At 45.9% G+C, this 11,899-nt stretch overlaps 1 protein-coding gene across 1 annotated transcript; it reads right to left on the bottom strand.

Annotated features, from left to right (window-relative positions):
- Positions 1–1,789: 1,789 nt before the first annotated feature.
- On the bottom strand, positions 1,790–3,062 carry FOXD1 (forkhead box D1). Its single transcript, XM_036403357.1, has one exon. The coding sequence runs from the start codon at positions 3,053–3,055 to the stop codon at positions 1,790–1,792; it is 1,266 nt and encodes a 421-aa protein (XP_036259250.1). The 5' UTR covers positions 3,056–3,062.
- Positions 3,063–11,899: the final 8,837 nt, after the last annotated feature.

The raw sequence follows: 11,899 nt of genomic DNA, 5'->3' as shown, positions 1-11,899 counted from the left end.
AAACGGAGAATCACCACTTTTCCATCTATGAGAATATTTAAAACCCAGGCGACGAAATACTTCTACATGTAAACCCCTCCTCAGACCAAAGAGCACTAAAAGGCATCCCTCCCTTTTTATTATTATTATTTTTTTATTATGAAAATTCACATATTTGATCCCCGAGTCTCCTAAGTAGTTATAAATACAGTCGTAGTTGAAAAGCGCCTCCCTGGTTTGAAAAATGCGTATTCCGAGCCCACAACAAACATTCACATGCCTACTCTTCAAACATGCGATTCTCTTTTCCATATAAAAGCTCTGAATATTTGAGGCCGGATTTTTTGGTTAAATTTTTTTTTAGTCTATAAAATAGATATCTATGGACCTTATGCTGTTAAAAAAAACTGTTTGGAATCCGAAGAACTGCTTTCATGGTTTGTTTTGTACATCCTTATTTCGACAGCTTATAAACTTAATCAACTCATCACACGAGGATATTACAAAGCGCATTTTATATTTTATGTATTGAAAAGTAGAAACACATGCCACTATTATCATCATCACAGAAACATAAGTGTCTAGAACAAATCTCTCTTAAGTTCAATGTACGCCCTTTATTAGTAGTATTTTCCTTTGGCCTCTTGGAAACCAAACTATGATGCAGTTGTGATTTAAAACACACCCAAAAGTATAAAAATAGTTTTAAACCGGCGTTTTAATCAATCCCCTGATTGGCGACTTACAGAACTGGGCTTTACTCCCTCCAGAGAGACCTATTTCTATTTATCCCCTCTTTCGTTCCTGCTGTTTTTTGTAGAGTGTTTTTTTTGTTTTGTTTTGTTGGGGGGGGTTTGTTGGTGTTGTGCGGGTTTTTTTGCTTTGTTTTGGTTTTTTTTGATTGTTTAGTTTGTTTTGGGTTTTTTTGTCATTCTTTATCTTCTAAGGTTAACAATGCATTGCCTGCAAAGATCGTACTTTTATTTTCTTCTTTGCAGTCAAATCTGCACATAATAAATTTCAAGCATGAATATTCCTTGACTATTGTGCTATTAATCCCAAAGAAAAAAAATATTAGTGTCTCAAAGAAAGGAGAAGTGCTAAGGAGGGAAGGATCCAGAGCCAATTGTTTGGCTGGGCTCCTTTGGTCTTTGGGTTTAGTTTTGATTTTTTTTTTTTTTTTTGAAAGTTAAAAATTTTATTTTTGAAAATGTGTAAAAATTTTACATTGAAATGGTACAATAATACTTGCCAGTAATTTTAACAATATTCCTTGTAAAGAATACGCATAAAGTACAAAATAAAAAACTCCGTAAGTCTATTATAATACAAAACACAGGTTAAAATAAGAAATGATAATCTTGACTTTCTTCTGTGTAAACACGTTAATCTTTTCTTTTATAAAAGTACATAAGACAAGTGTGCTAAATGAAAAAGTATTGCTCTGCTGTCCTCCCTCAAGCCTTTTTTTTCTCCTGTACATTACTGTTTTCAAGCTCCTAGACCTGAGAATCTCTGAACTTCAGCGGTTTAGAGACATTATTTATCACCATGTTTGTTTCTTTTTAAGGAGTAGCGAGTAACTTTCCGATGTAGTGACCGCCTGCCCATGCAGTATCTAGATCTACACCTGGCTTTGCACTAGTGAAGGTCACGGGAGGTCCGTCGCTCGCGGCGGACGGCCCCCGAGCCCCGTCACAATTATCCCCACGCAAAGACAGGCAGCCCCTGCGGGCAGCGTCCGCCGGGCGTCCGAGCGGCGGAGAAAGGAGATACCCCAGATCCTACCTTCGGAAAGACTCCCAAACACTTAACAGTTAGAGATCCGTGCCGCGAAGCCGGGGGTGGCGGGCAGGGCGGCGGCGGGGGGCAGGCCGCTCCCGGCGCTCCCCAGCGAGCGGGCCAGCCCCGGCGCCGCGGTCGACTGCGAGGCGCAGCTGCTGCCCGCGCCGGGGCCGGGGCCGGGGCTTCCCCCGATGATGCTCTCGATGGAGAAGGGCGAGCGGGCCAGCGCCGCGCCGCTGCCGGGCTTGGCGGAGTGCAGCGAGGCCGCCAGCGCCGGGCCCAGCGGGTGCGCGTAGCCGAAGGGCGTCCGTGCCAGCTCCGCCGCCGGCAGCAAGGGGCCCGGCGGCGCGGCGGCGGCGGGGGGCAGCGCTGCACCGGGGGCACTGCCGGGGGCGGCAGGGGGCTGGCGGGGCGGCGGAGAGGGGTGGTGGAAGGCGAAGAGGGCGGAGTGGGGGTGGTAAGGCTGGAGCTGGAGACCGTAGCCGCAGCCGTAGGGTCCGTAGGCGCAGGGCGGCTGCTGCGGAGGCTGCGGCGGAGGCTGCGGGAGGAAGGCGGCGGGGTCCACGGCGCGCAGCAGAAGCTCGGGCGCCGGGAGCTGCTGCCGCTTGAAGCGCTTTCGGCGGCGCAGGAAGCTCCCGTTGTCGAACATGTCGGCGGATTCGGGGTCAAGCGTCCAGTAGTTGCCCTTGCCAGGGTTGCCGGGCTCCCGGGGGATCTTGACGAAGCAGTCATTGAGGGAGAGGTTGTGGCGGATACTGTTCTGCCACGCAGGGAACTTCTCCCGGTAGTAAGGAAAGCGCCCGCTGATGAACTCGCAGATCTCACTCAGCGTCAGCCTCTTCTTGGGGCTCTGCAGGATGGCCATGGTGATGAGAGCGATGTAGGAGTAGGGCGGCTTCACGAGGCTGTTCTTGCCGCCGCCGCTGCCCGCCCCGCCGCCGCCGCCGCCCGCCCCGCCGCCGCCCGCCGTCGCCTTCTGCGGGCCACCCCGCGAGGGGGGCCGAGAGCCACCGGCAGCGTCCCCGCCGCCCGCCCCGCCGCCGCCACCTACGCCTCCGCCGCGCACGGGGGACCGCGGCAGCAGGGCGGCGGCGTGGAGGTCGCCCACATCGTCCTCGTCCTCTTCCTCGTCGTCGTCCTCGTCCTCCTCCTCATCCTCGGCGTAGGAGCGGCGGCGGCGGCGGGTCCGTGGCTCCTCGTCGTCCTCCTCGTCGTCTTCCTCGCCCACCACATCGATGTCGGTCTCCTCAGCCAGCGTCGACGCCTCGGACATCTCCGAGCTAAGGGTCATGGCGCGGCGGCGGGGCAGCGCATCGGTGGCGGTCGGCGCGGCGCGGCGGGCGAGCGGGCGCTTTCCCCGCCGCCGCCAGGCCTCCGCGCCGCTCCGCGGAGAGCCGCCCCGCCGCCGCCACGGGCAGGCGGGCCGCTCCGAGCCGCGCCGGCCCCCAGCGCCGCTGCCGCGCCTCTGGAGCGCTCCCGCCGCCCGCTCGGAGGCGGCGGCTAGTCAGGGTTTTGTTTCGGGGTATTTTTTGCTGCCGTTTGGATTTCTTTTTTTCTCTTTTTTCCCTTCCCTTCCCTTCCCTTCCCCCCTTTTGGGGACCTTTTCCGCTTTTTTTTCGGTTGGGATCTGTTATTGTGGGCGCAGGGAGGTTGTGCCGTCTCTCCTGGAAGTCGGTTTCCCCTTTCTCCTCACCTCAGCCCCCAGACATTAATGGATGCGGGGCAGGAGGGAGCGCGCCTAGTCCTGGGAGGAGGAGAGGGGAGGAGGCTGGCGAGGAGGGAGGGCGTAGGGGATGGCTTGCTGGGCCTTAGGAAACACGGTGAAAAGGCTGGGGCTTAGTCCCAGGGAGGGCAGCCTTCCTCCCCGCCTTTTAGCGAGGGGGCCATCACATGGCTCCCAGCGTCAGAACCCGGCGAGTCTTCCCCCCCCCGGCCAAGAAGGGCGCCTCGCCACCGTCTGGGCCCTCCCGGCCTCACCCCATCCAGGAGGGGCTCTGGGGGGCCGCGGGGGGACCGGTGCCATATTTAGTGGAAAAGGGGGAAAATAAAGATAACACTTGACCCTCCGCAGGAAGAAAAAAAAAAAAAAAAAGAAGAAGTCTGTCGCAAAGTGTAGGAGCATCTTCCCAGAAACCTTCCGGAGGGTCTTAGGAGAGGGAGATGGTGAGTTAATAAACTTCAGACTTCTGTTCGCAGAATGGTTGAGAGAAATCCTTCCCTACCTCTCCCCCATCACTCTCCAGAGTTTAATTTACTTTAGAATGAAATAAAATATCTCTTGCTATCGACCTCACAAACTCTAAAAGAACAGCCTGCAAAACACACCACTATCCTCAGTCAAATTGTAAGGCTATGGTTATTAAAGAGAGAGAAGCAGCTCCCTCCATTATGAGAAACACTCCACTCCCTCCACTATGAGAAACACAGAGAATTAGCGTTACCTCCTTTGTATGTAAAGGAAATAAATTCACTGGCCTTTATAATGGTACTTTGGCTTAAGTAGGAGCAACCCCTGAGAAAGCGACAGAGGATTGCTTGCTAATTTAGTGGCACTGCTCCCCTTTTCAGGTGATCTATGATACGACAGAAGACCGGGGCCCCCTTTATGTAAGGGCTGGCAGGGAAAAAAAAAAAAAAAAAGAGACAAAAACTCCACCAAAGAACCCAAACAAAATAAACCCCCCAGAAATTTGGACAGAAATGCAATTACCATGGTCTTAAAAAGAAAGGCTTTGAAAAATCCCATCTTTCCCAGTTCTGGCAGGATAAATCGCAATCAAGATCCGACTGGGATGGGAGTAAAAGAGCATTTCTTTCTTTGGCAGAAATCGTCCTGAGAAGGGCAGACTGATGCATGAAGTCTCATTCATCAAATCACACTTTGCAAACAACGTGCACATCCAATTTCTCGAAATACGTTTTAGTTTGTTGCTACACTGTCCTAACCCAAAGCTACAAGCCACCCTGTTTCAAACCCAGTTCCATGGATTTACAACATAATCCTTTCTACTATTTCCAAATAATCCTATTTACATTTTGTTCACTACTAAGGCGCCTGCAAGACAATACCACCAAAAGTTACAAAACGGGGGGGGGGGGGGGGGGGGGGGTTTAGGAGGGAATAAAGAGAAAAAAACCTAACCCTCTAGATCCAGCAAATTGTTTTTTTTTTCCTGCACAAAAATAGATATCACTTAGAATTACAGTTCCTACAGTTCATAAAATCTCTCCTCGAATTAGTTTTTAAGGTCCTCGGGAAGTTACTAAAGAAAGGTAGATAGGATTCTTTGTCTTCAAGAGGTTTCTCGTCTTTACAAAGAGTTACTATTTTATCTTTTTGCTTCCTTCCCCCCCCCCCCCCTTTTATTCTTTATTTTCTCCTATCCTGAACGTTTGAAAGTCTTTAAAAAATCATGCTCTAAAGTCTGAAGAACGGTGAAGTTTAAAAATGCACAGGGAAGAACCACTGTAGTGACAAACCAAAAGAGCCGGGGTCTGCCCTCGATCCTCCTCTAGCAGAATGCACGGGTGTTTCACTGAGCGTGTGACACCGGCGGCTCTTCGACAGCACCGAGCTCCCGCGAGCCTCGGCTGGGGTGCGGCTCTTTCTGGACGTGGCCGATCGGGGTGGCATTTCCCTGGGTAAATTCCGGCCAGCGGCGGGGCCGCGGGCTTTGCCCTGTCTCCCACCTCGCGGTCAGTGCCGCTGCGCGCCGCTCCGCTCCGGGCATTGCTGTGCGCGGACGGGGGATGCCATCTACCGGCAAGGAGCGCCGGCGGTGGGACCGTGTGCGGGGCAGGGGGCCCGGCGTGACCTCCCTGTCCAAAGCAGAGGTCGGGCAGGAATCCCCCCGCTCAGCGACTGAGCGGGACCCCGAGACCCTAAAGAAGAATTTTGGAGCCACACCGCAAAGGGCTGGAACTTCCTGGACCACCTTACCATCTCCGTGACGGAGCTCTCTGCCCACATACCCAACCACCAAATGACCACCACTGACCCAGGATCTTGGGGGCTCTATTATACGGTTTCCTGCTAGTTGTGAATGATCTGATATATCACACATCTAAAACCACAGTTGCACAGAAGCAGGATGAGAAATACAGTTACTCAGCTAGGATTTATGCTTTTTTTGTTTGGGCATATTAAAATTAATCATAAATTTTAGATTATTATGAATTGTAATTTTTGTTATATACTATACACACAATTCCTGCATGCATATACAGAACATCCACATTTTACCAGTGCAGCCCAGGTCTTTATTAAAAATTGAAGATTACCCTGTGCACTATGCAGAGCATTTTCAAGCAGCCACACAGGCACACTGGCTGAGGTGCTCTGAGTTTTCTGGAGCTGCAGAACTGAACTTTTTCTTAATATATAGAACCATCTTTTGAATAATTTCCATTTTCTGTGAATGTTGTGTCTTGGGTCAAAGATTGGATGGAATTCTGAGCTGCTCGTAGAACAAATAAATGCTCCAGCAATGACCTTGCAAAAAGATGATGGTGTCCATGACAGAGACAATAACAGTGACAGTGACGGGGTCTTCTTTGCCCAGTATAACAGTGACCGCCATTTTATCTTCACATTTTTGGGTGTTTATTTTCCCCTACTCTTGCCACGCAGTTTTGGGGAAGGTAACACTACCTTTAAACCTTCTATGGAGGCCAGGATTACAATGTGTGATCACAATGCATTGGAGAGGATTGGCAGCAGTCACCTGAAAAACTAAAGAAAATCTGGGGTTCCAGCCATGTCTACTGCTGAAAAAGGGTTTATCATCCTTGGAGGTAATCTCCCCTCTACTCCTGTCAAGCATTTTTTTCTTCTTGACCAAGTTGGTTTGGTTTATTTGTTTGGTTGGGTTGGATTTTGTCGGGGTTTTATTTTGTTTGTTGGTTTGTGGATTTTTTCTCCTTGTTCTATAATACTTGTGGGCCATGTACATTTGTTCTGACAAGTGAAAGTGACTACCTTTAAGGCCCTTTGGACTTTTAATTTCTGTAAAATGTGATTTAATGTCCTCATGATGTTCTGATCTTAAGAAGCATTTTTACTGGGTTAGACCAAGACCCATCTAGCAGAATAAACTGACTTCAACATCAGCTAAGACCAGATGTTTAGGGAAGAATATAGGAACAAGACAAGTGTGTAACATTAATTCCTAGCTGCCAGAAATCTGGGTTTCAAGCTGTTCATTTGTTTGTTTTAAAGTGGAGATAATATTGGAATTTAACAGCCTGTGAGAGAATTTATTCCATGAATTTGTCCTGTAGTTTTTTGAAATCATGTACATTTACACCACTAAACATATTCTGTGGTGAAATGCTCCTAAGCTTTAACCATGAGTGGTAAGAAGTGTCTCTTTTAATTTGCTTTATGCAAGTCATCTGCTCATTTAAATGTGACGCGCCCCCATTTTGTCATGGAAGAGACAAGGAACAAGTGTTAAACACTTTCTTCCTGATGTTCATGACTGCATAGATTCTATGACAAATTTTTTCATTGGTCACCTTTTTTACATGCTGAGGAGTTCTCCTTCAGAATCACTGGAGTAGCACAGAAGTAATTATGTATTCCTGACAATCTTTGTCATTCTATCCACCTTTTTTCTTGTTCATCTCACCCCTATTATTTTCTTAATAGTCCTTCAAAATAGCATGAGATGCTTAAATTTGCTTTGCCAGTTTTAATTTCAGCTTATTATTTCTATCCCTTAAAACCAGTAACTATTTCCCATGCTGGTGGAAGGATATCAGATTTACAAAATTAAGCACTGGCTGCTGGAGCTGATATAGCAGAGTACTTTTCACGTGAACAAATCGTGCTTGTTTAGGTTACCTTTAATTCCATAACTTCACCAACTACTGAAAAGCTTTCTACCATTTTCCACATCAGCCCTTATTTTTTTTTTTTTTGTTGTAAACAAGCTTTAGCAAACTAGGAGGGAGATCCCATAATTAGAGTCTCAAATATTTGAGATATTTTCTATTTCATTCTGTAGAGTTGGAAGTAAGCCCCAAAGGAGTACAAACTCATTCATTAATTCAGTGAATATTGGCAGGTATATTCTTTGTCCACTTAGAAATCCTTGGGGATAAGCTGTATTGTGATCAAAGAAAAAGATCAGTTTTTCCATCTAGCACTAAGTGGGTAATGGGTTCCTGCCAGGACTTGAGCAGAAATAGCAGCTAGCTGTTGCAGAAAAAGGAAGGCCCTTGCCTTGTTCAGCCTTTCCACCTCTTGCCATGCATGCTCACCACTCCTGCCGAGCACCAGCTGGACCAGGAGGTCTAGAAAATCAAGTAAATCCAGAATGAATAAAAATTTTGGAGCTGTCAAGGCATTAATCAAAGGTTGCATGATGGCACCTATACTTCTAAAGTGGGTCAAACTTAGTCCTGATTCATCCTGGGCTAAATGTGATACATTACACATTTACATCTGTGTGTTGGGTCATGTTGTCTGAACAATGTCTTGATTTGTGTTAATGATTAAAGACAATACAAAGACCACTGTCTTAGCAGAGGTCAAAATATTTCTGTGATCATGGCTTGAAGGATCCAAGTTCTCTTGAATTCTGTGTATAGGATGTCTTTAGGAATAAACAGTTTGTCTAAGTCTGTAATATCCATGCATAAATTTAAGGTATCACCTTTTTCATGCATAGCCAATAAAGGACATAGTGACTTCTACCTCTTACTTATTTTCTAGCAAGGTATTTGCTATTGACTAATACTAACAGGCAAGCCTTTCTTGGTGAGCTTTTAGCAGTCTTATTAACTCAAATTCCCAAATATCCTGCAAAGCCCAGTTGAACCATGTACAGTGAAGGCAGGGGATTCTTGATGTAGCCCTTCTCCAACTACTCCCTAGTAGGACTCTGCAGGGTGTTACAGGGAGAGGCATCCTGGAAGTTGTAAAAAGCCTGTGATATGGTTTGAAGCCCAGGTATTTTGGGTTGCTGAGTTTAAAAACTACAGTCCTGGTGAGAAAAGGACACTGTTTTCTGGGCAGCAGCCTCTCTTCCTTGACACTAAGTCTATTACAGATCAACTCTGTGGCACATGATACAAGATGGTAACACATGAGATGGAAACAGCACCAGACTTAGGTTGAATCTTTCTGGGCTCTTATATTTTACATCCCTTAAAAAATTTCTAATTCTTCAATGAGTCTAATGTCTAGATATCTGGAGATGGTTTCTTTTCCATTCATCTCTCTCTCTCAACATTTTTGGTTCTCTACTACATAATGCTGCTATTTTCCTCCATAAACACACATGGGTATTTTCAAAATTACTTAATACTTTTCCCCTTATGTCCTGCAGTTAAATACAGCATTCTTCTGAACAAATGTTTCCAAATGAAATTTTAAATATCAGATTTCCTTCACTGCCTAAAGCCATGTTTTTTTGTCTTGTTGTTCCAGATAATCAAGACAAATATTGCTTCGCTATAGCCTGATCACTTATGATTCGAATCTGTGATTAGTTCTCTCAATATGATACTAGCACCTTTCCTCAACATGCCCTGTTATTACTTATGCAGCACTGGCCATGACTATTAGGAGAGCTTTTCCACTACCATTTTGAGAACAAATGTCATTCTTCTGCCTTTAAACTTCCATATAATTTAGGAAACAATTTTTCTAAGTAACCATTTTAATGATCTTCCTCCATTCCTATGCTGTTTTGCTGTAGCTAATGAACTTTCCTTTAGCAATGTATATGCTTCGATGTTTTTGAGGTCACGACTTTCACCCTTTTTCAGAACTGAAAAGGTGTTTACTGAGCTCAGGATCCCTCTCAGTGGTACAGCCCTTGGATCTGCTTCATTTCTCATAGAAGTTCTTCAGCTACTACTAAATCCAGGTTTAGGTTTATGTTTCCCATTATGGAATTACAAAAGAAAAACTGAAGAAAACAAGCTAATACTATTTTAGCATGCTAAAATACTTTTTCTCAGATGTAAAGTTTGTTTTTTGAAGGTCTCCTGTTTGATCCATGAAATGTAACCAAATCTTAGAGCCCCTGAACTGCCACTTTTGAATCACTTTTTGTCCTGATACAACTCAGCGATGTGGTTTTCATCATAGTTTGTCTTCAAAAATCTCACATGAGGGCATGCGAGATCATATCTCTAGACCAGTTGATCCTAAAATGCCAGCCGTAACAGCATTTTCTACAGTTTCTATCTTGGAATAATCTTTCTGTGATTCATTTTCACTTCAGTATTTTAGTCTAATAAAATATTTTGCTTGTTTGCTTGTAATCATCATTTGGCCTAGCAATTCTAGACTATTACACATATATGGATGGCAGAGTGTAAAAAATCTGAAGCCAATTTGTTACAAACTCAGGTTTGTTCTGTGTTTTTTCATCTTGGCTCTCTTCACTTTTTCTGCAGGTACATTGGCAGTTTCATCCTGCAATAAATTTATAAGCTTTCTTTTTAGTTCCTAAGAAACTCTGTCTTCCCCAAACACCCCCTTCTCCTAAATCTGCTTTTTCCCCCTCCTTCTGAATGATATATTGGGGTTGCTAGTTCAGGTAAATAATATGAGCTTCCCCCGCCATCTTTTCTTAGATACAGTGAACCATATTTTTGGAGGTTCCCCCACCATCTTTTATAGTTGTTTGATCATCCCCTAATTTTCATCTGTGATTCACCTGGTGGGAGGCACAGAGGCTGCTGCTCTTCAGCAGCGCCTTTTGAATCATCATCCCTCTGAGAATTTCTACCCCCACCAGATGGAGTCATCTTGGGATTATCATTAATTTTCACTAATTACAAAGGCCTCAATTTTAAGAGGATCAATATCTTTTGTACAAATTATCACTCAGCTATGGTGTAGTGAAAAGATAATGTAAGAGCAAACTAAATTCACAGACACATAAAAAGTAGTGCCTCGGCAAAATCTTGGCTCTGGGGATTAGTAACAAGGGAGACAATGTTAATCAATGAAGAAGGATAGATTAATTATTAACATAGTCTTACAGAAACAAGACCAAAGAGAATAGTTAACTGAGGATATTCCAGAGAAGAATCAGTATAAAAGGCATAAAAATACAGGGTGAGAAGGCAAGGTCAGCGGTGTTTCTACTGGTCCCAGTAGGCTCATCAAGCTCAGCTGAGGTTGTGACTGGGACCATAGAGCAACAAGGCTCCTCCTCTCTTGCATCACTCTGTGAGCACCTGTAGCACTGATGAGAATGCCAGGCTTCTTCCCCCACAAATCTGCTCCTGCCCTCTGCTGTGCAGCACAGCTCCTGCAAGGACTGCTTTGCCTTCTGCTAGAGCCAGACATGCACGTTCCCCACGGCTGTGAGATTAGTCACACTCGTCAGAGTAAACTCCAACACAGTGGCAAACTTGTGGGAGACTGAAATTGTAGACTGTGAATGATCTCTGCCTCAGAAATGCAAACTGAGGAACAAGGTTTACATATACTCAAAGGCAGCAGCAACTGTGTGAGTTAGGGCCTGGGAGGTGTGTGTGTTTGGCTCTCAGAATAGGACTCTGAAAACACAAAGACTGGCAATACATAAAAAGGGTAGATTAAGGCCTCAGTGAGGGAAAACAGCTACAGGGAAACATCTCTGAGGGATCCAGTAAAGGCACACAGACAGTGTGTGCCCTCTGTGACCAGCAGCAAGCAGCCGCATGTGGATAGTTTATAAATTACAATAACATAACAGAGGAGGAAAAGCCACAGGGAAAAACACGCAGGAGGAAGAAATAAAAAGAACAAGGGCTGTTACACAGGCAGCGGTGACAGAAGAATCTCAGTAGTTTGGCTGGGCAGGGGCAGCTGGGGGCATTGGGGATTGGTTCACTTAAGGGGCCCCACCACAGAGCTCTGCACTGGCCAGCTGGGAGGAAGGAGGCAAGTTGTTGGGGACAGCTGGGAGAAGCACAGCCATGGGCTTTGAGAGGGGGCCTGCACTAAAAAAAGGAGAAAGAAACATAATGCTCACGTGTTTTCTAGCATGAAAAATAATAAACACATAATTAGTGAGGTCACATCTGGAGCACCACATCCAGTTCTGGACTCCTCAGTACAAGAAAGACAAGGAACTACTGAAGAGGGTCCAGCCACACAAGCACAACTGCTGAGGCACCTCTCTTA

The sequence above is a fragment of the Molothrus ater genome, chromosome Z, assembly GCF_012460135.2.
Source record: "Molothrus ater isolate BHLD 08-10-18 breed brown headed cowbird chromosome Z, BPBGC_Mater_1.1, whole genome shotgun sequence".
Lineage (NCBI taxonomy): Eukaryota > Metazoa > Chordata > Aves > Passeriformes > Icteridae > Molothrus > Molothrus ater.
Note: the sequence above shows the minus strand (reverse complement) of the source record. Positions and strands in the feature narration are given on the sequence as shown.